The sequence below is a fragment of the Saccopteryx leptura genome, chromosome 2 (assembly GCF_036850995.1).
Source record: "Saccopteryx leptura isolate mSacLep1 chromosome 2, mSacLep1_pri_phased_curated, whole genome shotgun sequence".
Lineage (NCBI taxonomy): Eukaryota > Metazoa > Chordata > Mammalia > Chiroptera > Emballonuridae > Saccopteryx > Saccopteryx leptura.
The window spans coordinates 36,503,037-36,527,660 of NC_089504.1; the positions used below are offsets into that span (position 1 = coordinate 36,503,037).

The 24,624-nt window shown below is 52.1% G+C and overlaps 1 protein-coding gene across 7 annotated transcripts in view; it reads left to right on the forward strand.

Moving 5' to 3' along the window:
* PAX5 (paired box 5) overlaps window positions 1-24,624 on the forward strand; it is a 180,868-nt gene that overhangs the window by 130,077 nt on the left and 26,167 nt on the right. For all 7 annotated transcript variants that reach the window (XM_066367659.1, XM_066367655.1, XM_066367658.1 and 4 more), the window contains one exon: window positions 6,939-7,040. In XM_066367659.1, coding sequence (XP_066223756.1) covers window positions 6,939-7,040 — 102 coding nt within the window. The remainder of the gene's footprint in view (window positions 1-6,938; window positions 7,041-24,624) is intronic.

Genomic DNA, 24,624 nt, shown 5'->3' on the forward strand with positions numbered 1-24,624 from the left:
TCTGTGACAGGACGCTAGAGAGCTGCCTTGACAGGCAGTCCAGACAGAGGGTGGGGCAGGGGCCTGGGAAGAGGTTATGAGGAAGGCAGGGGAAAAGGAAGAACAGTCTGATCCGGACAGATCAGGGCCATGGAGGACAGGGAACTGGGGCGGGGGGGGGGGATGGAGAGTCAGGAGGGGCTGGGGACTGACTGGACAGGAGGGAGGAGGGTGTCTTTGAAGCTGGGATGCCTCAGAGGCTGGGGTTGTCACCCACAAAGACAAGGAAGATGGCAGGACTTGAGGGCTTTGAGGGATGAATAAAGGTTGAAAATTAGCAGTGTGAGGACTAAACATGGTCTTTGTACAAGTTTTCTTTGGCCCTCACTGTATATTTCAAAAACTGGATTAGTGTCACTGTTCACACAGACAAGACATTCCCAAACGAAATGAAAGCAGACTTCTAGCTCCTTCTGCAGACTAGCCAGAGCGAGCAGGGGCTGCTCTCCCAGGACAGGGGCTTGGTCACCCAGGCAGATGTTGGGTGGGACGCCATGGCAACAGTGTGCAGGTTGGCAACCCCATTTGCTTCTGAAAGTTCCTTTCCTGGAGACAGGAAAATAAGACAGATACTCACCCTTCTTTCACTAGGGTTGAATCCAGGGGCCCCAGGGAGTCTGACACTGTGGGCATTAGAGCCAAGGTCAGGTGGGGAGGCCTCGCCACACCTATCTCTAGCAGCCAGTGGTAGCCTCCAGTTCATCAACTCAGGAGTAAAATGTTGCCTCTGACTTAGGGAATGCTGGAGCAGGAAAAATCCCCAAGAGGCCATCTGTTCCCACTGCTTGAGTGTTCAAATGGGAAAACAAAGGCCTAGAGAGAGGTGGAACTTAGCTGAAGTCACATGCAAATTACCGATGCCTCTTCCCAAGACGTGCAGGCTTTCTGGGCATTCAGAGTCCCCAGTGTATATGATTACCATTTTGTGAAAGATTGCCTCTCTCAACTAGTTCTGCCATATTCCTTCAGAGCCTGGGCCTTATGTGTGGAGATGGCCCCCTGTGGGCAGAACCACTGGCCCAGGGCTGTCCAAGCTGGCAGACCCTCTCCGGCCATCGAGCCACCACCAGCACCCTCCCCCCCCCCTTGTTCACAACAATTCATGGCTTCTCAGTGGCTTGCTTCCTTCTCTCCCCTGCTCACACACGCAGTCAGGTAGGTAGAGGGGGAGTTGGGTTGGTGCCCTGTGGTATTCAAAGTGAAGGGTTTTCACATTGTCAGGGTAATGAATTCTGTACGGGTTTGAAGAGAGGGGCTGGGAGGATCTCCATGTCATGTGTCTGGGAGTGACAACCCCCAGTGGTTAATTACTGCCACACGATGAGAACCGAGCTGGTAGCAAAATGAGATAAGTTCATTATGAGCTAAATTTGAAGTTAATTGGATTCACATTTCCCCCCATTAGTGCACATAGAGAGAGCCTACCTAGAAATGGGCTGTATGAAAAAGAAAAAGTTGCATCTAAACAAAAAACCAGATAAATCAGATCTACTTATTCTGTGGAGTTCGTGATAAAGGGCTTTCTGAGATGTTGGTGAGATGGGAACCCAAGTTCCTCTCGGACGGTAGAACCAGTGTCTGATTAATTTCATCTTGGCAGTCTATGGCTATATCACCCTGAACGTGCTGAGCTTAATTTCATCTTGGCAGATATTTTATGAGTACCTACCGCATGCCAGCCCGTGCAGGGGCCTTGTGTTGACTGATTGTTAAACACCTTCAGCCTGGGGGACATGCCTGAAACATGTTAGAGAAAGGACTGAGACCGTGAAGGTGCCCATACACTCCGAGGCCATAGGATCCCCACTCAGTGCCGGAAGAGTCCTTGCAGGCCATCCATGCCAATTTGAGGCTTGACTCCTATCTGAGTTTTCCCACCGGGTGGTGTCCAGCCTCTGCTCAGATTTGGATAGGTATCTAAGAGCAGGTCACATTTCTGAAGTCTTGTATCAATCAGCTATCTCCATAACAATGATGCTTAGCAAACCACCCCAAAGCTCAGGGCTTAAAACAATAATCATCTCTTCTTGGTCATGCTCCTGGGGGCTGCCTAGGGATTGGCTGATCTGGGCTGGGCTTGATTCCAGTTATAGGTTGGGCCCGAGTCTGCTCTCTCCCCTCCCCCTTGTAGCAGGCTGGCCAGGGCCTGCTCTCACGGTGATGGCAGAGGGACGGGGTGGGGGTGGGGGCGTGCCCAGCTGCAGCAGTTTGCTGGAAGTCTGCTCGCAATGCATCCGCATCGCATCCCGCTGGCCAAAGCAAGGCCCATAGCTGAGCCCACACTGAAGGGGCGAGAAGCACACTGCCTCCAGGGGGAGGAACTGCACAGGGTTTCTTCTTAGTTTCTCATAGACTAGAACTACAGTTATTTAGATTTACTTATTTAAATAATTACTATTTTTAATGTATTTGGTTTTTTAAAGTTTAATATTATACTGTCCCTGTATTTTGGGTGTCAAATTGCCACTTCTTTTTCAAGATGATGGTTATAAGGCTCCCGGAGTTAAGGGTCACAGCCAACAATTCCGTGTTGTGCAGTTGCTCCTGGGCCAGCGTGTGTTTGCATACTTCCTCTCGCTGACCCCACAATACCCCGTGAAAGGTGCGTGTTGTTGTTGTTACTGCTGCTGGGGTGGCACAGCAAGGGGGTGCTGAGTGCAGACTTGCCAGCCAGTCCAGCTGGGTTTGAAACCCGGCTTTCTTACTTACTGTGCGACTGTGAGCAAGTCACTTAAACTTTCTGTGCCTTAGTCTCCCCACAATAAATTAGGGACAATAAGGGCTCTCTAACAGGGTCATTGCAAGAATAAATGGGCAGAGGCAGAGTAAGGTCAGTTGAGGCCCCAGGCGTAGAAGAAAATATTGGGCCCCTTAAAAAAAAGAGAGAGACAGAGAAAATAAAAATACATGTTAGTCATATTTTTAAATAAATAAAAAATATTATGTACTATTAATGTTAAAATTGCACATATGAAACCAAACTTGGTGTCATTAGAAAAAAGTGTAAAGTTGGGGTTTTATGGGGCCCTTCAGAAGTCGGGGCCCAGGGTGTAAGCCCAGTGTGCCTGCCATTAAATTTGCCTCTGTGCGGGTCATAGTTTCCTTTCTATACGTGTCAGCTATTGTTTATGCTAGATGAAGGTTGGCTGCTATTATCCTCGTTTCACAGATGAGGAAACTGAGGCTCAGATGACTAGTGAAGTCTCTCAGAGCCACACACCAGTAGGTGGTAAAGCAAGGATTTGAGCCTGGGCACAGTGGGCTCGACTGCTGTGCTCTACTGCTTTCCTGTTCTAAGCTGTGGTCAACCTCCCTGTGACTTCCCCACACGGTTTCATGGAGTTTACTGAGAGTTGTATAAGCTGTGAGGACGAAAAGGGATAACGTTTATGAACAGCCTACACCATTGCCTGGCACAGAGTTGGGAGGGGTCCACATATCTGGAGACACAGACACTGTCTCCTCTTTGCCCACCACACCACAAGTGATAACTCAGACTCCAGGCTTTGGGGGCCAGTCCAAGGGAAGTACATGCAGACTCAGGCTGAAGCTCCTGGTTCTAGGAACATTTGCTGAATGAAATGGGAGCCATGGACAATGCAAAGGAGTTCCCCAGTGACAGGGACCTCAGAGGCTGAGTTATTTGTAGGGTATATGTGGCCATTGTCGGCTCCTGACTGTGCACAGGGAGGAGGGACTGGGGATGGAATGGTCTCCTAGCATGATGGCCAAGCCCTGAACCCTTGCTGGAGCCAACACCAGGTCCCACTGAGGCTGGACGCTGGGAGCACAGCCTGCCATTGCCCACGGAGGACGTAGGCGCCCTCTAGGCAGCAGCTCACATTACAGGATCCATTGTGGAGGTTTCAGAGCTTTGGCGCACTTGAACTTTAAGATAAAAAAATCTCACAGCTAAATTATTCTTTGTATATATGCACATGGAGACCAGTATTGATACTTGGGTATCACTGAGCTAAGAGCTCTTTTTTAAAATTGGGAAAGACTAAAAAAAACTACAAAAATTAAAATAATTGGGAAAGACTGGTGCCCAGAGCCCCCACAGTAGGTCAGTAGCAAAACTGGGGCTCAGATCAGCTAAAAGGCCCTGGCTGACCTTATCGTTCTGGCTCCCCCACATAATTATGAGCACTTACTGTATGCCAGGAGCCGGCAGCCCTGCCCGGGTGAAGCAGACTAACATTGGTGAGTTAATTCCCAAACAGGCACTGACGCCCACTTTCTGTTCTGGCTTCTGACAGCCGGCACCCTCTCTTCCCACCTCTAATCTGTTCATCCCTTCCTCATTTACTTGTTTCCTCCCACCCACACACACCCACTGCTTACTCCACCCAAAAAGCTCAGGCTGGAGCCCTGCTACAAGGGTCAGATCTTCACTCTTTTTCTTACTGGCTGTGTGACCTAAGGCGAGTTACCTACCGTATTTCCCCATGTGTAAGACGCTTCCATGTACAGTATATAAGACGCACCTTAATTTGGGGGCCTGAGATTTGAAAAAAAAAAAATTACATAAAGTTATTGAACTCTAGTTTTATTCATCATAAAATTCATACAACTCCTCATCTGCGTGAAAAAGCGGGAAATGCAAGTAAAAAAATCTACAACTACTGTATAAGACGCACCCAGTTTTTAGACCCCAAAATTTTCGGAAAAGGGTGCGTCTTATACACGGGGAATATGATAACTTAGTCTTTCCTCAGTTCCCTCTTTTATAAAGTGGGCATGGCTGTTCGAACCTCATGGAGTTGTCAGTATGATAAAGCCAGTTAATGTATGGAGAGAAGTAACAGTGTCAGGCCCAAGTAAGTGCTATCTTACTGTTACTAACATCATCACCTCCATCGTGTCTGTCTGCCCCCCCCCCCCACGGCATGATGCTCCCATAGCACTGGGAGGGTTGGGGTGGGGAGCAGGCGACCTTCAGAAGAGGCATACACTTGGAGGGCCTTGAAACACTTCACAGAGGAGCAGGCCCTTGGGGGTGGCGTTTGGAGACCGGGTGAAATTGATAGGACAGAGAGAAGAGCAGAGCAGGGCGTGGGGACAGGAAGGAATAGGGGGCAGTTTGGGGGCTAGCTGGGGAAGTCAGAGTGGATGAGGCTGTAAAGGTCACAGGTTGGGGACACAGATTGAGGAGGGTCTTTGAAGCCAAACTGAAAAATCTATACTTAATTGAATAGGCAGTGGGGAGCTAGACTCTAGAAAAATATTGATTCTAGACACCCATTACCTGGCTGTCTCACCAAAGTTTTTTACTGTTTCTTGTCGATGGGCTGATTTGCTTGTGATTTTCCAGATATAGTCAACTGATAATCAGTTTGGTGTCCCCCCTTCCCTAATGTTCGTATGTTTATCTTCTTATACTGGCTCAAACCTTCAGAACAATTTTCAGTAATAACAGGTTTCCTTGACATGTCCTTGATTTAAATAAGAAGGCTTCGGGTATTTCACCAGTAGTTAGGTGTGATGTTGACTCTAGATTTAAGATCAATATCAGATCAAAGAAGTATCCTCTAATTCTTATTTGCTAAGAGGTATCGTAAGGAATTAGTATTGAGTTCTAGCCCATACCTTTTCCATAACTTTAGTATAATCATATGATTTTCCTCCTTTGATACATTAATATGATTTCGCAACCAATGCTTTAATATTGATTATCCTTGCATACCCAGATAAGCCTTATTTGATCATGGTATACTATTCTTTTTCTAATATTGCATGATCAATGAGATTGATTTTTCTGTATGTATATTAATAAATTGTGAGACTAGCCTTTAATTTTCATTTTGGTGGACCTTTGTTAAGTTTTTACATCAGAATTATTCTAGCTTGACAAAATAAATTGGAAAGGCTTTTTTAGTTTTCACATATCCTGAAACAGTTTAGTAATAGAAATATGTGTCCCTTGGATTTTCAAAAGAACTTGCCCAAAACAGAACCAAAACACTTGTCCAAGAAGCTAAATGGGTGAGGCACATTATTTAAAAAAGTAATTTAAAAAACTTTTGTATTTCTTTTAAGGTTAGTGGGCTGTTCATATTTTCTCCCTCTTCTTGAGTTAATTTTGGTTATTCATGTTTTTCTAGAAAGTTCACTTTGGTTGAGATTTCTGCATTTATTAGTGTTGAGCGGCCATGCATTTTCTGTTTTATAACATCATCTCTTCCGTATCTCTGGTTGCATCTCCCTCGGAGTTCTGCTCACTGCTCCCATAACACTTAGATGTGCCATTGTGTCACACATCTATTCGCAAGGTGCCAACCCATGGGGTGGAGGCAGGTTGTGTGGGTGGTGAACGTGGAGTCACACCCGCCCTCCAGGGGCTCGTAGCCTGCAGAGAGGTGACATGCACTCACCAGCATCTGCCTCTGAGTGCAGAGGCCTTGACCTCCAGGTCCCAGTACCCAGGACTGTGTCTGGTGTCAGGAGTGCCTTCTGCGCCTTTGTTGAATGAGTGACTGGCTCTCGGCCAAAGGAAGAAGAGTTCAGTGAGGACTAGAGCTGTTGGGGTGTGAGGCAGAGGGAGGCATCTGAGCTGGTCTTTGATGGTGGATGGTGTTGGGCCGCGTGCAGCTGGAGGGGAGGGTGCTTCACGTGCAGAAGTCCAAGGCCTACTGGGGGAGGAGGTAGAGAGCGAGGTGAGCAGGAGCTCCAGTTTCTCAGGGACACAGCAGAGCCATCCAAGGTGGCTGGAGGTGTGTGTGTGTGTGTGTGAGTGTGGAGTGTGTGTATATGTGTCCATGCGAGTGACGTGAGGAGCTGGGGGCATGTCGGTGTTCAGCGTCTAGATGTGACAAATGTGCAGATGTCCAGGGAGCTGTGGACATGAGTGGCTAGCTGCAGAGACGCTCACCCTGTGATTTGTTGCTTTGATTCTTCAGGCCGAGACTTGGCAAGCACAACCCTCCCTGGGTACCCTCCGCACGTCCCCCCTGCCGGACAGGGCAGCTACTCAGCACCGACACTGACAGGGATGGTGCCTGGTGAGTTTGCATTGCTGGCGTCTCCGCAGCAGGCAGTGGATGGGGTTTCGGGGGGGGGTATCCCCTCAAACAGCCCTGGTGACCTCTATGCTTCTGAGAAGTGGACCTGAATAAATCAGGCAGAAGTCTGCACTCTCAGCCGCCTGCTCTGCAGCTGGGCCTGCGGTGGGGCTGGGACCAGCTAGTGGCGGCACCCAGGAGGACATCGGAGGGAGGGGGGCTTTTGGCTGTCACTCAAACAGCCTCTCACTGACCACATGGGAAGTCTGAACACAGAGGGGTGCATGACTTGGTCAAAGGTCACCCAGCCAGTGGGGAGTGGGGGCCCTCCTATCCTCTCTCCTCCCTCCTCCACCTCACTGATGTGACATGAACATGAGGAAGCATCCCTGAGGTGGTCTCTATGGTCTTACTGCTTGAAATTGAGGACTGAGTGCTCAGGACAGACAGGATGTTGTCTGGTCGGTTTGTCACTTGATTCTAAACTGAACACCCTTGTGGCCATTGAAACTGATGCCCTCAAGCCAGCAATGTGTTTCTTTCAAGACACTTGGAAAGGAGGCCGCCACATGTCCTTCCATGGACAGCACATCACATGGCACTGGTGGCTGTGTGCTAAGGACCTGAGCGTGGCAGGGATTCTCTAAGTATCAGTTCTTTGAAAAATGTTTAAAAAAATTGATCAGCGGGAAAATCAAGTTGAAGTGTTGTTACAGTCCTTTTAAGGGTTCTTGTCCCTCGTTTTGAGTCACTCACAGGGGCCACACCCCTGGGGTTCCAGGGGCCGCTCCTCTCCCAGAACATTCCATCGCCTCTCTCAGGGCATGTGACAGAGCCAGGCTGGCTACTTCACCCCCCTCCCAACTGATGGGTTTCTTTTTTGAGCCTCACAACAGCTCTGAGAAGTAGATGGATGAATCATTCACCCTGCTCTCTTGGTGAGGAAATGGAGCCCAGAAAGGGGTTAGGACATGCTTAAGTCACCCAGCAAGTAGAAGCCCTAACCCAGCATGAACCACCCTTAGACCCAGGCAAGAGCGACCGACTCCGGCCCTGCAGGCCCCTCACCCTGATGGACCATGGACAGTCTGCAGGGCCAAAGGGATCCGTCCACCTGGTACCCGAGCCCCTCGCCTCTTCCAGCCTCTTCCCTGATCTGTGTCACAGGCACATGCACCCCGGGGCCGAGGGCTGGCTCTTTGGGGGGGTGCGGACAGAGCCTGGCTGGGAGGGCTAGGTGCCCACACCTGTGTGTGAGGCTGTGCGGGATGATGAGTGGAGCCGGGGGAGGAGGGGAGCAGGGCAGATCGTGGCTCAGCCAGGCTCTCCCCACAGAGCCAGGTCCTGGCGCAGAGGCCGAGGAGTCCCGGAATTCTAAATTCACTCCTGGCTTTCCAGGTTATTACGAAGATGTGTTTAACAAGGTAGGAGGACAGAGCATGTTTCATTTAACGGTTTGTTAGCTTGATTTATGACTTTTAAATATGAGACAGATGGGAAGTGGCCTCCGTGTGTACTCTTGCCTTGGGCCTTGCCAACGCCGAAGAGACCTGCCAAGGTCACACCTGTAAAGCCTTTGCCTTTTCTGTTGCACGGACGGGCCAGTGCAGAGCACAGGGAAATACCAGACATACGGTGAACAGGTGGTGGGACACACACCCTCCTCCCCCACTCCCACTCATTTCCCAACTATTAGCAAGTTAGGGCAGCCTCGTCAAGCCACTCGAAGGAACAGCCCCTCAAGTGGCCCCTAGAATTTACATAGCATTTGAAAGAATGCAAAGTGTTTCCCTAGGAGCCCTCTGATGCCACAGCCCTGTGAGGTGGGCTGGTCTGGGGTGTAGCCCCTGTTTCCCAAGAGGAGAAACTGAGACTCGGAGCAGCTAGGGAATCTTCCGAGGCTGCACAGCTTGAAGCTGGATCTTTGCCCTCCACTCGGCACTCATTCCTCTGTTCTGCGCTGCTGTGTATGCTCTGAGTTCATCTACGCAGGCTTCTCAGTGATGCCAGAGGGGTAGGCGGCAGCATGTGGGCAGGTGAGGCTGAGGCCCCCGAGCTGCCTCCCCTCTGCAAACCCCAAAGAGCCTGAGTTCAGAGAAGCAGCTGAACCCTCCTGAGTTTATCCAAACAGAGGCTGCCTTCCGGCCCCCATGATTCCTCCAGCCCTGATTACCGGGCTCAAAATACAAATGGGCATGGGCCTGGCAGAGCCCCAGTGGAAACTGATGGCAGCTCCTTGCCCATTTGGTGGCAGCAGGAAGCACAGGATGAGCCAAGCCAAACCTGCTGGCAGCAGCTGGGCAGGGGTAGCACAGGGTTGGCACAGCAGTGCAGTCTCCTGAGACTCTGTCCCCAAAATAGAGGGAGGGCACACGTGTATCCTTCTGTGCATGTCTCTTGCCCTCTGTTTCTTCTTACTTTTCTTGTCTTTCCTTTTCGTATACCCCCCAGGATTCATCCAATGCTGCACTGTGTGTCAGGGCTGGGAATCTATACTTGGTGTACACACTCCTTAGTTCCTGGTCCTCATTGTCCAAATCAGTATCCCGTCTTTGAGACTGTTTCCAACATGATATCCACATCTATTTCTTGGATGGCTTCACGGGACGGTGCTGGCTCGTACACGTGGTCTTTGCTGGAACTTCTCCCAGGGTTGGCCTAGAGCTAAGATGGCCTTTCAACAGAGCAGGTCCTTGGCCTGTCATTCAGGTGTCACGACGGTCTGGTCTCAACTTGCCTTTCTGGTCTCGTCTCTCAGCCTGTCCCCAGCCAGCCTGACCACTCACTGGTTCCCAGCATAACTCACTCTTCCTACTCATTGTCTCTTGTGATTCTGCGCCCTCCATTTAGACCCCTGCCTGACCCGGCCTGTTAAGATCCAATATCACCCTTCAGGGTTGAACACAGATATCACCTGCCCCATGAAGCCTTCTGATGTGGCCCTCCCTGGGGATACAGCTTTACATGTGGCTTTGTTATACCACGTGGCCATGTGTGTGTGTAGCCCAGTTAGGTATGCCCCAGGGGTAGAGGTGGATTTAATGGCGGGTGCACCGGACGAGCGCCCTGGGCCCCGATTTCTGAAGGGCCCGCAAAACCCCAACTTTACACTTTTTTCTAATGACAGGGGACCCAATATTTTCTTCTGCACCCAGGGCCTCAACCGACCTTTATCAGCCTCTGCCCTGGGGTGACCTCGTTTAGGACCAGGCCTAACTTGTCTTCTGTACTCTTCATGGACCCTAACACATAGTAGGCTCCTTTTGTGGGTGTTTGCTAAGGGAAGGAGGCAGGGAAAATTAATATTGACCCATGTAAAAAAAAAATATTGACCCATAATGTTGAACTGCTATTCAACGTTACCACAAGCTTAGTGCCTTAAAACAATAGAAACATATTCTTTCACAGTTCTGGAGCCCAGAAGTCTGAAATCAGTATCCCTGGGCCAAAAATCAAGGTTGGCACGGTCTGGAGACTCCGGGGAAGATCTGGTCCTTCCCTCATCTACCTTCTTGTGGCTCCTGGTGCTCCGGGGTGTGGCTGTGTCACTCAATCTTTAGATCTCTCTCTGCTGGGTCTTCCTGCACCTTCTCCTCTGCGGTGCTGCATCCCCTTCTGCTTCTCTCATGAAGATACACACGACTGAATTTAGGGTCCACCCAGGTAATCCAGAACGACCTTCCCATTTCAAGATCCTTAACTTCATCATACGATGAAGAAACCCCAGCCCCCTGCCTTCGCTGGCCACAGAAGTCACATTGACAGGTTCCAGGGATTAGGACATGGACATACCACAACCTGTTGGAGGATTTCAACTTTGTATTTGTTCAGATTTCTGGTTCCTAACCTCTTGGGCTTCTGAATCTCGGAGGCATGTATTTGATTGTGACGGTGCTGAAGGTGATACCACTTCGTGGACCCCCAGGGGCAGTGGATAGTGTTGGGAGAAACAGGCTGAGCAAAGCCCCGGGAGGGTATCATGCTTGTGTCTCTCTGAGGCTGTTACAGGGCAGAGCAATGGGCTGGTTCATTGTATGGAGCAGTTCTCTCTCCTGCCTGCAGGGAATTAAGTAGAAACTGGAAATCTGAGTTGCTTTTTCCCAGGCTAGGTTTCTAGGTTCTGGGACACTTGGCTGCCACCTCTTCCAAAGGGAAGGCTTCCATCTGTGAGGTTTGCTTTCAGGACAATGGAGAAGGATTGTCTCCAGGGTACACTCAGGCAGCCAAACTTCTGGGCCTGAAAATAGAGACATTACGCTTTTCTGTATGAAACGCTAGCCTATTGGCTTGGACTCTTGTTGATTTGATGCCTGATTCTGCCATCGGGGTGTTGTCTGCCCTTTCTGGTTCGGAGGCATCCCCACATCTGCAACATGGTCTTCCCTGGTGTGTGCCGATTCAGTTCCTGCAGCTCCGCACACCCCATCTAGCTCTTCACTGATCCATTACGCTGCATAAAGCAAACATGGCCACATCCCATCAGCTCGGAATGGAGACAGTTTTCAGATTTTATTTTCATCAAGTCCCAACAAATGCCAAAACTTTGGCACCGAAGATTCCATAGTGACATGACCAGTGTAATAATTAGTTCTTATCTGAAGGTATTTGTTTAATCCTATAGAAATCAACATGGCATTTGAAACTTAAACCTGAGCTTGGGGAAAAGGAAGGGGGCATTCATTGCCCTGTGGCTCTATTGAGTCCAAGAAGCAAGGTAACCGTCTTTGAGATGAACCAGTCAAGGAATGCCAGTTCCCATGCACCCCTAGGCCCCAGGGGCCCCCTACTTCTTTGGGGGCTTTAGACCGGAGCGCCAGGAAATCTTGACCATGTCGTGTTCACCCCCAGGGCTGCAACAGACCAGAGCTATTTGCTGGGAGGCCCCAGAAGGAGTATGTTGGGTTCCTTCAGTCCTGGGCTCTCTGCTTGCCACAGATCGGTATACATCATTTCTAAGTGCCTTTCAATTAAATTGCTCAATTAACTCATGGCTTTTATTTTCTCGACAAAGTAGGAGGTGAGGGTGAGGGTGGAGCAGGAGTTTGAGGCCAGTGAGGAGGTCTGGAACAGCGGCGAGAGACGAGCAGGCCCAGGCCCGCTGGACCCTGCAGGAGGAGTGAGGGACACGTGTGAGTTCCTCTAGTTCCTCTGCTTCAAGGGCCCAGCCCCTTCCCGCTGCTCCCACCCGCCTGGCCCAGCCGGCCCTGCCCCCCTCACCCTTGTGGGTTTCACCTCCTCTGAAAGGTCTTCCCTTTGACCCAAAATGTATCAGTTCCCTGTTGCTGCTGTAACAAGTGACCACAAACAAGTGACTTACAACAAGAGAAATTTACCCCCTTACAGTCCTGGAGGTCAGAGTCCAGAATGGACTCACAGGCTGAATCGGGCGTGGGCAGGGCTGTGTTCGTCCTGGAGGCTCGTTTCCTCGCCTTCTCCAGCGGGTGGGTACGGCCCATAAGCCCATATTTCTTCATCGTCACCTTCAGAGCTGGCAACGTTGGGCAGGGTCCTGATCATGATGCCCTCTTGTTGGTTCTCTCTCCCACATCCCTCTTTCACTTGTAAGGATCCTTGGGATTTAATTGGATCCACCTGGATAATCCAGGTTACTCTCCTTATCTTCAGGTCAACTTAATTCCCCTTTGCCATATAACCTACCTACCCTGCTCACAGGTTCTGGGGTTAGGATGTAGACATCTTTGGTAGCGGCCATCATTCTGCCTACACCGTCTAAGCCAGGGCCCCCACTGTTCCCCTTTTAAAGCACCCTGTTCTTTCCACTCGTGATTCTAAGCACAATGGAAGGAGATGAATCAGTGCTACCCCTCCCTTGTCTGCCTTCCCCTCAGGTCAGCGCAGTGCTCAGGAGTTGCATAGTCACAAGGCTGTGTCTGTTTTGTTTGCCGCTGTGCCCCTGTTGCTGGCTGAGTGCCTGGCCCTGAGTAGTACTCGGGAGATCTTAGTGGGAATAAGAAATGGGGTTCTGGACCAGGCTGCAATGAGAGCCCAGGCCAGTGCCGGAGCAATGCAGCCGTGGGTGCTGGGCAGCCACGTGGTGAAACGGGGAGGCTGGGTTATTAGGAGCATGGGCTCTGGAGCCAGACTCCTTGGTTTGAATCATCGACCTGCTTCTCACTAGCTATGTGACTTGGGATAAGTTAGATAACTTCTCTGTGCCCTAGTTTCCTCATCTATAAAATGAGGATGATGATAATAAGAATGAGCATGAAATGTAATATAGGTAAAAGGCCTTAGAGCCTTGCCTGGCACATATTAAGTGCCATATAAGTGTTCATTATGCTGCTGCTGCTGCTGCGGATTGTTTAAATAGGGGTCTGAGCTGGGTGTGGTGGGGAGAAGAGAAGCCCAGCTGGCATGACTGAAGCTGGCCTGGCTGAGCAGGCATTAAGTCCAGAGCTCTCCAGCAGAGCTCATACCCTCTGGGTCAATGGAGCACCGACTAGGGGAGAAACCAGTTGCCAACAAGAGTGTTTCCAGGCAGGAGCCGGGGCGGATGCTGAATGCTACGGGTCTGACGTGTATCCTTGGCCAGCTGAAGAGGAGGGCAGGGGCACTGGGTACGGGGCATGAGTTCCACCCTTGGCTGGAGTGGGTTCACGTACCCAATCTGGGTGAATGGGGTTGGGAACTGATTAAGGAGGAGGCTGGTGGCCAGCAAGGTTAGGTTTTGGACTTGTCGATTTGGGGAGGCCACATAGACATCCAGGCTAGGCCCTCTGCAGGCAGGTGGCAGAGCAGGTGGAGAGCACAGGGGCAGGGAGGGCCCAGAGAGAGAGAGAGAGAGAGAGAGAGAGAGCTGTGGAGTTGCCCCAAGAGAAGTGAGGGTGAGCGTGGAAGGAGTGTGGTTTCACCACTGCTTAGCTGTGTGACTAGGCACAAGTTCCAAGACTACTCTGAGCCTGCCTTGCCTGCTGCTTTAAGGATCATTTGAAATGATGGCTGTGCAGTTATGGAGGCCTAATCCGTGCGAGGCAGGAAGGGTACTGAGGTCTGGAGGGGAGGAGAGTGGGTTTTTATTGTCCGCCTTAAGCCCCTGCTGACTCTGAGCATGCAAGCTTGGGTGCTGGGGAACTCAGCACCAGGCAGGGGGGCCAAAGCCTAGCTGGGGGCCGCGCTCAGCCAGGACTCACTGTGCGATGCCATATGCCACTTCCATTCTCTGGGCCTCCTTCGGGGAGTGGACAGGGATAAAACACACTGCACAGTTCTGTAGGCATGGTCGGGACTGGCGAGTGGGAGTCAGAGGGACACCTTTTCCAGTCTTGTATACAGCCCCTTCCCATAATTAAAACAAAAGGTAGGGGAATGGGCAGGCTCGAGAGGAGCCTGCCGAAGCCAGTGAGGTGGGCGAGACAGGAGCATCAGGTGGCTGATTGGACCATTGCTCCCCAAGTGCCTTCCTAACCCAAGCATAGGCTTGGGAGTGTTTGCTCAGGGTTATTGATGGCCTTTGTTCTTAGCTCTTACTTCCCCCTCGCCAAGGTTCCTGGCAGTCCTGTGGCCTGGGCGTTTTCAAAGCTCCCTGCACACCTTTCACAGTGCTGAGGTCTCCCACCTGTTGATCGTGTCTGGCTCTTTGCTGCCCTCTAGTGGCCTCCAGGCACTCTGCCACACCAGGAACATGGAATTGACCCTAGGGAATGCCAGGCAGAGCCAGGATGAAATGGCAGGTGGCCATTCATTTGTTCATTCTGTCATTCTTCAAACATTTCCTGAGAGACACGAGTGCTAGTTCTAAGCTAGGTGCGCTGTTGCAGACACAGCTCCTGCCCTCAGGGAGCTCACAGTCTAGTTGGAGAAACATAAAATATCCTTGCATGCTATGTGAAGAGCTAAAATCTAGGTATGTGCTGAGGAAATGCAGAGGAGGAGGCTGCTGCGTCTGCTGGCACAGTGGGTAAGGTGGGGGAAATCGGGGAGGACTTCCCAGAGGTCATTGGAGCTGGACCTGGAACGGTTGATCATTGTTGGGTGAGGGACTGGTGAGTGAGAAGACCCGAGGACCATAGAGCACGGGCATCAGGCAGGACCTGGGTGTGGCCAAAGCGTTGGGGTGCTGACAGGGACGAGCAGGAAGGGCAGGCTGAGCCTCCTTCATCACCAAAGCCTCGACCCCCTGGATACCTCTGGGGCTTGAGGCGGTACAGACAGCAGCTTTGACTGGTGGCAGGCTCTGCCCGGGCGAATCTGGATGGAGGTCAGAGGTGAGGCTGCTGTGTCCTCCTAGAATGGAACACAAGAGTCTGGAGCGGTCTGATCCAGACAGCCCATGGGACCAGCTCCTGCACTGAAGTGACTCTGGAACTGGAGAGAATCTGACATCCAGTGTGGGCTTGATGAGATCTTTGCTGCATTAAGGAAGAAAACAATTGCAAAAGCAAAGACTTAGAGGTGGAAAGCACGCTGGGAGCATGGAGGTTCCGCTGAGGTTTAGGAACCCCGGTTCTGGTTCCAGCTGCCAGACACAGTGTTACTTTGGGATATGGGCTGGAACTTCCTGCTGTCTCTTATAACAGGAGTCAGGGGCTCGGGGAGATGGGATTAGATGCTCCGTAGGGGGTTTTCTGGTCCTGCCATTCAAGGGCTTCTAAGTCTGACTTCCCTGCCTGGTGGCATCTTTCCTGGCTGGACTAGAGGGCTCCCTGAGCCCTGCCACCTCTAAGTGGGCAGCAAATGTTTTCAAGTTGCCTTCAACTCTGGGCTGTGACAAGGCAACAGCCCTGGGCTATCGTGTGTGATTTGGTAGTAACTTCTGGGGTGGAGCTGTAGGAAGGGGGTCTCGGGGTGTGCTACCCCTGCACACCCGTTGCCACATCTCTGTACGGAAGGTCATTACTGCGGTGGCAGGCCAGGACAGGCTGTCAGGGGCTCCACACCTAGGATGGTTCTTACAGACTTTGGAATCTGGGACCTTAGGGCAAGAGAGGCAGCAAAGATCACCATGATTTGTTCGAATGTCTTAGCAGTGTCCCTGTGGGGAGCATGGAGGTGGAGGGAGTGCATTGCTGGTTTAGGTTTTCTCAGCACCTCAGGCCCCCATGGCAAGGACAGATGAGAAGCCGAGCCCTAGCTGGGGAAGAGCACCTGCCTGAAGCCAGGAGCTCACTGTGCAGGGCTGGGGAACTTGAAGCGGGACTTAAGGACACCTTCACCTCCTCCGGGCTGCTCAGGTGTCCAGTGAACTTGTTTTCCTGTCTCTGCTCCTTCTGATGGCAGTTGGCAGACCCAGTTATGAGGACGGGACACCGTATGTCTGGGATCCTGACCTCCAGTGTCTTCCTGAAGTGTCTGTACAAGTGGTGTTTCTTTAAACAAACAAACAAAGCCCCAAACAGGACTGTGATGCCTTTTTAGGGCATCAGGGAGAATAGAGTCAGGATTTGTTTTAGAGGAAGTAGAATTATTGGAGGGTGTCTGAGACTTGGGTGGAGAGAAGTAGGGCAGACCACTTGGTGCAGAGAGGAGCATGCAGGTGCAGAGTGTGGGTGTCCTGAGGGAAATGGGTGAGCCTGCTGGGTGTTGGGCCTTCATCCTCCTAAGTCCTGATGGCCAAGTCAGCTTCCAGGAGACACACCCTCAGGATCAGCCAAGGGCTGCAGACCAGGGACACCCAGCAGTTCCAGCCCAGCCCAGGGGAGCTGTCCTCAGCACCTGGCCACACAGAAAGTGGCAGAGCAGCCCGACTCTGAGCCCCTGCGATTTTGAGGCACCTTTCGGCATTGCCTCCCAGTACCACTTCTTGCCAGAAGGTTTCCAAGACTGCTGGGTGGCAGTTCTCTCTGGTTAGGTGGTTGAGTCCTGGCTAGGGAATTTCGGAGCAGCCAGTGCCCTGCAGGGTCCAGGGCTCAGACCACCCCTTAGCCACTGGCTAGCAGTCATCTGCCCTTGCGTGGTTCAAGACCTAGCTCACCTCTGCAGTCATCCCTCCTTCTACTTTGTATGACATTATCTATGACTGTCTTTATCCCTGCCACACTCGGGCTCCTGAAGAGGCGGTTCGCCTCCCAGCCAGGACTTCCTATAGGACAGTGAGCGGGGTGCAGAGTACTGGAGGGGATCTGGACTAGAGGCCTAAGAGTTTTTCAGGAATTAACAACAATTTGGGACTTCATCAAAACTCCTTTTGCCTCTAAAATTCAAAAAGGAAGCTGGAAAACGGGCATTAATAAATGTTAAGTGCCTACAAATTGTAACATTATGTTAACTTCATTAACTATTAAATTTAGTGCTCATAAAAATTTCATTACAGTTGAAAACAATATTTAGGTTAGATTTTCTCGCTTTGCAAGAATTCCCTAGTCTGTGACTTGATTGCTGAGAAATCATAGCTAATCATAAATTAAATAGGTTCCTTGTGGCCAAATAATTTCAAAAACACAATATAAAAAATAAGCCTTTCATATTTTTAGAAGGAAAAGTATTATTATTTTTTTCTTTTTTCTTTTTTTAAGTGAGAGGAGGGGAGACAGAGAGACAGACTCCTGCATGCACCCCAACCAGAATCCACCCAGCAACCTCTGTCTGGGGCCAGTGCTCAAATCAACTGAGCTATTTTTAGCACCTGAAGCTGAAGCGTTTGGACCAACCAAGTTATCCTCAGTGCCTGGGGCCAACGCTCGAACCAATCGAGCCACTGGCTGCTGGAGGGAAAGAGGCAGAAAAGGGGGAGTGGGTGGGGGAAAGAAGCAGATGGTCGTTTCTCGTGTGCCCTGACTGGGGATCAATCCCAGGACATCCATACACCGGGCCAACACTCCATCTGCAGAGCCACCAGCCAGGGCCAGAAAAGTTTTACTGTGGTGCATTTAATGTGTGATGTGCTGTAAGGTGGCACAGACAGAGGCCTCCACAGGATGACACCAGGGGTCTGGGAAGGAGGGGCTTGGAGAGACGCTAATTTCCTGTTGAACTATATTGAACATAAAAGATAATGGTGGGGTCTTGAGCTGATTAGGTTGCAGTAACCAGCCAGCCATGCATCCATCTGACCATCATTTGTTCTTGTCTTTCCTCCTTTCTCCCTCTAACCTTCCTCCCTTCCTTACTTCCACATTTATGAACCATCTCCATGTGCCAAGCATAAGGCTTGGGATACAAAGGTGGAAGCCATGGCCCTTGTCTGTGTGAAGGTCTCAGTGTGTAGTGCAGACGGCAAGTCAGTAAGGGCCTAGGGGGACAGATGTGATGACAGGTACGCTCAGGGACTCAGGGAGCCTAGACTGGGGGTGTCAGGCATGGAAGGCTCAAGAATTTCTCCATAGAAGAGTTGGGGCAGGGAAGGGCATGTCGGAAGCTGCTTTTGCAGAGAGTGTTGCTAAATCTGAGAAACACTGTCCACATCAATTAATGGGGCAAGTTAAGGGTGTAGCTGAAGTGTCCCAAGTCACCCATGGTGCTGCCCTGGGTCGGGGGATGAATCCAGGAGGAGACGAGTCTCTGGCTTGGCCTGTCGTTCAGAGAGCAGCCTGTGTCAGCAGTGGGGGTGGAGAGAGGAGGGAGCAGAGGGAGGGTTCCCGCAGGGCGGAGGCGGTGAGCACACAGGTTCTGAGCCCGCTTTGCTTCTACACCTGCTGGGCTCCTTCCAAAAACCAGGTTGGATCTACTGGGGTTGTCTGTGTTCTCCTCTCTCCGATTTGCTGGAATCTGCAGCCTCGTCTCCAAGTCCTCATCAGCTGTCAGCCCTCAGCTGGGCCACTCGTCTGGGACACCTCCGCAGAGAGCTTCCGGTGGTGCCCGGAGCCTTCAGGGGGCAGGCGAAAGCTTTCCAGTGAAGCCCATCGCTTGTGCCCATAAGCTAACTCCACCAACAGGCCTCCCCACAGCCTGCCTGGGGCTCTATAGTCTATACACAGGGAAGCCACACCTCTTATCCCCAGTTGCAGTTTGAAAGCACCTGGTGAGGTTGGGTGTTTATCCCCATCTCAGAGACATGCTAGCTGAGTTCAGAGGGGTGCCACGCCTCACCAGGGGCACAGCCACTCAGGGGTGCCACAGGGCCTGGCAGCTGGCACACGTGTCTCAAGTTGCCCCAGGCCCTGGTTCCCCTGAGAGTGAGGGAATGGGCTCCGGGCCCAGGGGAAGGTCATGTTTTCCTCAGAGCTCCCTCAGGGCTGTGGACAGCCCTCCTGACCCAGAGATCTGTTATGGCCCAAAAGAAACCTCGCAGCTGGGACATCAGGGAACCACACTTCCGATTCTAGTATACTCCCTCTACTTTCTATTTTTACTTGTCCATGTTTGACCCATCCTGCTAGGCCCAAATCACATGCTCTCTCTCTCAGCAAGCATACCCCCACAGGGGCCTCATCTCTCCCCCGAGCGTACCCCCGGGCACTGCCCACGGTCAGCCCGTCAGAGCTGCAGTGACCAAGTGCTCCCATCTCCCAGTGGCTCCTCTCAGAACCCTCCGGCTGCCCAGTGCCTGCAAACATTGCACTGGGGCCGCTCAGTGCATGTACGTGGATTTATTTGAGTGTGAACACGCTCCTCCCTGTCCTGTCCAGTGCGGAGTCAGGGCTTAGACTCCAGCCGTGTGGTAAACCGGCTCCAGCTCGACCTTGGCGCCCCTGCTCGCTCTCCCAATATTTGCTCTGGCTCCTCTCTGGAAGGCACTGAGACAATGGCCCTTGTTACCCCTCTGTTTGAGTTATTTATTTTTTTCACTTTTCCCTCCTTCGCCTCTCAGGGGACTCGCCTCTCGCCCTCATCCCTCATGTTTTCCCTTTCACTTGACTGTCACTCTCATTGTCCTCCTGGGGCCAGGAACGCAGGGTGACAGGCAAGGGGAGCCCAACCGGGCCGGGGAGGCTGGAAATATAGTCATTAATGGGACCCGCGAAGCCCAGATGTCCTCCCTGAATGCGGGTAATTTGTTTTTAATGAAAAACCACGCGGTGACCCTGAACAAATGAATTTTCTTTATAAGGAGTCTATGTGCAACGGCACAAATAAAGGGCCCGAATCGGGGAGACAGAGATCCAGGGTGGAAGAAAGCAAGAAAGAAAGAGGGAAGGAGTGCAAAGGGGAATAGAGAGAGGAAAGAGGGAGGAAAGGATATTTTAAAATGACAACTGAGTTATCATGTCCTTTTCTCTAAAGAGCAATCCCAGGTCACAAATGCCCTGGGCATTGTCCTGCCAGAGCGGGATGTGTGACAGTTGTGGCCATTTTGAAGTCTTGTTCACAACAATGAGAAGAATAGGAACCACCATCTGGACAGATAGTTATAACATACAAGTCTCTTCCGTGTGTGATCTCTGAGGACCCGTTTGGGGGGCATGATTGTTAGCCCCATTTCACAGAGATGAAAACTGAGGCTTTGGAAAGGTGCTTTGCTAAAGGTTGGTCACGCAGCTAGCGTGTGGTTGAGCCCAGATGACAAGGGAAGGACTTTGCCAATGTGGAGTTTGACCCTAGGGAACACTGTGCTAAAATCTAGACATTGCTTTCTCTGTGTGACACAGAGAAGGGGTAGCACAAACAGCCCTGAGGTCCTGGGGACGTACAGAGGAGTCGTGAATGAGGCCAATCCCCACGGCTCCTGGAACTTTCTTTCCCTTAGGGCTTTGTGAACGTGCAGACCTTCTGAAAACACTGTGGGTGGGAAATTCCTGGAAAGAGAACTCCCCAACAAGGAGCAAGAGACATTTGGGAAAATGGCTGCAAGGGAATTGGTACATAGAAACCTGACATATGGCGCTGACTAGCACCCAGGACCTTTTGGGGGTGACGTAGAGCGAGTAACTGGGGATGGCAGCAAAGGCGTCGACTCAGTGGAGGTCCAGGCTGAGGGCCCTGCCCTTGGCTGTGGAGGCATCTGCCTGAAAAAGAAGCCCTGAAGGCCTAGATTGGGGTGCGTCTGAGTGGTAGGTGGAGGGGTCTGCTCTACCACGTACCTCGTAGGGGACAGGAGATGGCCCCTGTACGTCCCGCAGCCACGCCTCCTTCTGTCCTGGACAGGGCTGGACGCCACCGGAGTTTAGAGCTCAGCCCAGTGCACAGGTGAGGTCAGGAAGAGGACTTGCTTAAGGTCACATGGCATGTCAGAGGAAAAGCCAGGCCGGCTCTCTGGCTGTGGTGGCAGCCTGCTCTGTGGTCTGCCCTGGGCTAGCGGGAAATATCAACCCCGCCCCCACTTTCGTTCTTCACTGAAGCACTGGAAAGGAGGCATTTTGTCTCTGAACCTCAGGCAGACTTAGTGTCCCTGGGATGGTCCCTGGGATGGTCCCTGGATGACCTGGCCTCTCGATCAACTCATATCAGAACTCACACCCCACCTGTCCCAACTTTGTCACGTTCTTCCTGAGCCCACATCCTTCCCCCAGGCCCCGGGCCTGGCCAGCTGCAAAAGCGCCTCCTGGGATGCAGGCAGTATCTGTGCCCAGTGCTGTCAGGGGTCCTGCCTGGGACCTGCAGGCCACGCCAAGACCCCAGCTCCTCTGCTCTCTGCTTTCTTCCCAGAGTCAGGCAGCCAGATGAAAAGAAATGATTGTTTTCTTTTCCTGGATTCAATTTCCCTCTGGAAGTTGTGGCCCAGTTAGAAAATCAGACAAATAGAAAAATCTGGCTGCGACCCAGCTGACGTTATCAAGTCTCTGCTGGCATTTAGGCCTCTGCTTCCCACACCTGTCTGTGAGCTGGGCTGGCTCAGGCTGCCTCGGCCACCTGGAACAGACCTTCCCTGGCACTGGGCTTCCTTGTAATGAATGGTTTATTCCCCACCGACTTCCAGAATGGATTTGAGGCGGCAGCTTCTCGACCTGTCAATAACATCAGCCTGAACTTGAAATCTCTGTCATAAAACAGGAGGCCTGCCGATGGGGCACATGGGGTGGCCCAGGTGTGACCTGCTGGCCCCACCCATAAGTTGACTGGTTTTGAACAGGTTCGCATTATGGAGCCTGGGTTCTGAGTCAGCCCTGTGCCTGGAGCTACCTACGCTTCGCTGCTGGGAGCAGGGAGCTCACATTCTTGGAAATAGTTTCTGTCTGGGTACATTCCAGAGCACACTTCCAAAAACATACTTTTAATCAAAAAGAAGATCACTAGAAAAACTGGGACAAGTTGTGAATTTGACAGTGGATAATTACAAATTCCAGGAGGGTTTGCCAGGTGGCAAATAAACTCCTCTGGTTAGGTCTTAGATTAATTACACCACCAATAGGCTGACGGGGGGTGGGGGGGGAGATCTTCTCTCTTAATTGTCCTCATTTGTGGGAGAAGTTCTAGCCTGCCTTCCTTCCTTCCTTCCTTCCTTCCTTCCTTCCTTCCTTCCTTCCTTCCTTCCTTCCTCCCTCCCTCCCTCCCCTGCCTCCCTTATTCTCATCTCTTCTTTCTTTCTCTCTTCCTCCTTACTTCACTCACTCGCTCATTCAGTCAGTTGGTCATTCAGCCAGTCAATCATCAGACAATCCCTGAGCTCTCCTGAGAGTTGAGCCCAGTTGAGTAGACACAGAAATAATTGAATTTCTCAAGGCCCAGGAGTATCCTTGAGGAGCATCACCCAAGTTACCTGCTCAGAATGGGAAGAAACCAGCTCCCATGGTTTTGAGGAATTGCTAGGCCCAGGGGCCAGACAGGGCCTCCTGGGGGACAAGAAAGGGTGAGGGTTGTGGGGTGCAGGGTCTGAGGGCTTGATGCTGCTGGGAGGATGCTCTGGCCCATGCCAGCTCCCCCGGGTCTCCCCAGGAGGGCTCCAAGGGAAGCCTGGCCCCTGCAAATCCTCATTCCTGAGCTGGGTGCCAGGCCCATGTGTACAAACAGGGGTTCAGTATTTAGGAGCGGGGAGGGGCAGGGAGCAGCCAGAATGGCTGCCCGCCTTGGAAATTTCTATGCATTTGCAATAACAAAATTACCATAATTTGCTCGTTAACGCAGCTCGATCAGTCAAGCATTGTTCCCTCGCAGGCGGGGAGGCCCCTGCGCTGCTCTCTGTACACTCTCCACACCCCAGCCAGCCTGCCAGCCCGTTAGAGCGCTGGAAATTAGCATGCAAATGGTCCTAATTCGGTGGGCGAGCTGTCAGGCAGCGCCTCTCTGGCCTTGTCTCTGTGAAGGCCCTGACAGCCCAGTTCCAGCGCCAGCCCACCCTCCTCGCTCCAGCCAGGAGGGGCTCCGAGGGGCACCTCCAGACTGACAGCTTGGCGGTCTCCCTCCCCTCCGTCAGCGCCATCAGGCCTCGCGGCAGCCTCCCTCGGGAGCAGGCCGGGCTGCCACCATGCTGGCCAGACTGAGGAGGCAGGCAGGCAGGTGGGCTGGTGCGGGAGGCTGGCCGGGGCTCGGGTCCACCAGTCGTGGCCGGACTGGGGCGATGGGCAGAGTGAGGGTGGAGGGGTGGCCTCTGACCGAGGACCCGGTTGGGGCAGAGGACCCTTACGTCTGGCGGGTTCTGAGAGTGTCCCTGTGGGAACTCAGGGGCACCTTCTCCCACCTGCTCGTCCATAAGGGGCAAGTTCAAGTCCTGCGCTGCTCTCCCTCCTCTGTACTCCAGGGCTGACCCTAACATACCCCTGCTCTCCCTCCCCCATCCCTGGGATACCACTGTCCACATCTGTGTGTGGAATCCCACCAGCTGTAATGGAGGACTCAGGGGGGAAGGCTGAGGAGGTGTGTGGTATAAGCAGGACACCTTGGACCTTTGGTTCTCAGTCCTGCCTGCAGGTTTACTAGCCTTTGGGGAAGTCACCTTCCCCCTCCGGACTTTAATCTCCAAATTTTTATGGTAGAGGCATCTCTATGGTCTTCCCCCAGAGATGTCCAGGATAAGAAGGGGGAAGAGGCCCTGACGTCTAGTGAGAACTTTGATTGCCAGACCTGCGCTGCCTTTCATTTCCTAAGCTGCTTGCTCTTCACAATAAACCCACCAAGCCTGTGTTGATGTGATCCCATTTCACAGAGGAGGAGGCTGAGGCCTCAGCTCACACAGAGCAACTTGCCCAAGCAGCAGGACCATGACAGAGTCCATCTTGCTTGCTCCAGAGCCCTTTTAACAAGAAAAAAGGCAGGAGCCTGAGAGCTGGATCACGTTTCTGCCCGGACTGTGAAAGGTGTTGGCAATGCTGCCCCGCAGGCGGTCTGCTCCTCTGTCAGTGCTCAGCACGTCCTCAGTGCCAAATACATGTGAGCTGAGAGAAGGGAACCCAGGTGGGCCCAGGAATGACTGCCTTTGGGGACGCACTGTATCCGTCTTTACGGTCCCCTCCTGACGTGTGACAGCAAAGTGAAGAAGCTACTGCACGAGGAAGAGCTAACTCGAGGTTCTCCCCAGGCTGTCCCCACACTGTTTCCAGGACCTTGTTCCTTCCTCCCCGTGAAGGGACGCAGCCCAGATTCAGGGTTTGGTGAGTGGAGAGCAGGCTGGACCTCAGTCCCCACGTGCCCGGTCAGCTGGTGGTTCTTGTTCAGTGAACAACCTACTCATCCATGCATGGCTGCCCTGCCCCATTTGCCTGGTTTAAGGCAATCTTTCTGGGTCTTTTAGCTTTCAGATAAATGGAGAGACAAGAGAGACCCTGGGAAACCCAAACCCCCGTTGGCCCCCGCCTGCCTGGGGACAGAGGGGGCT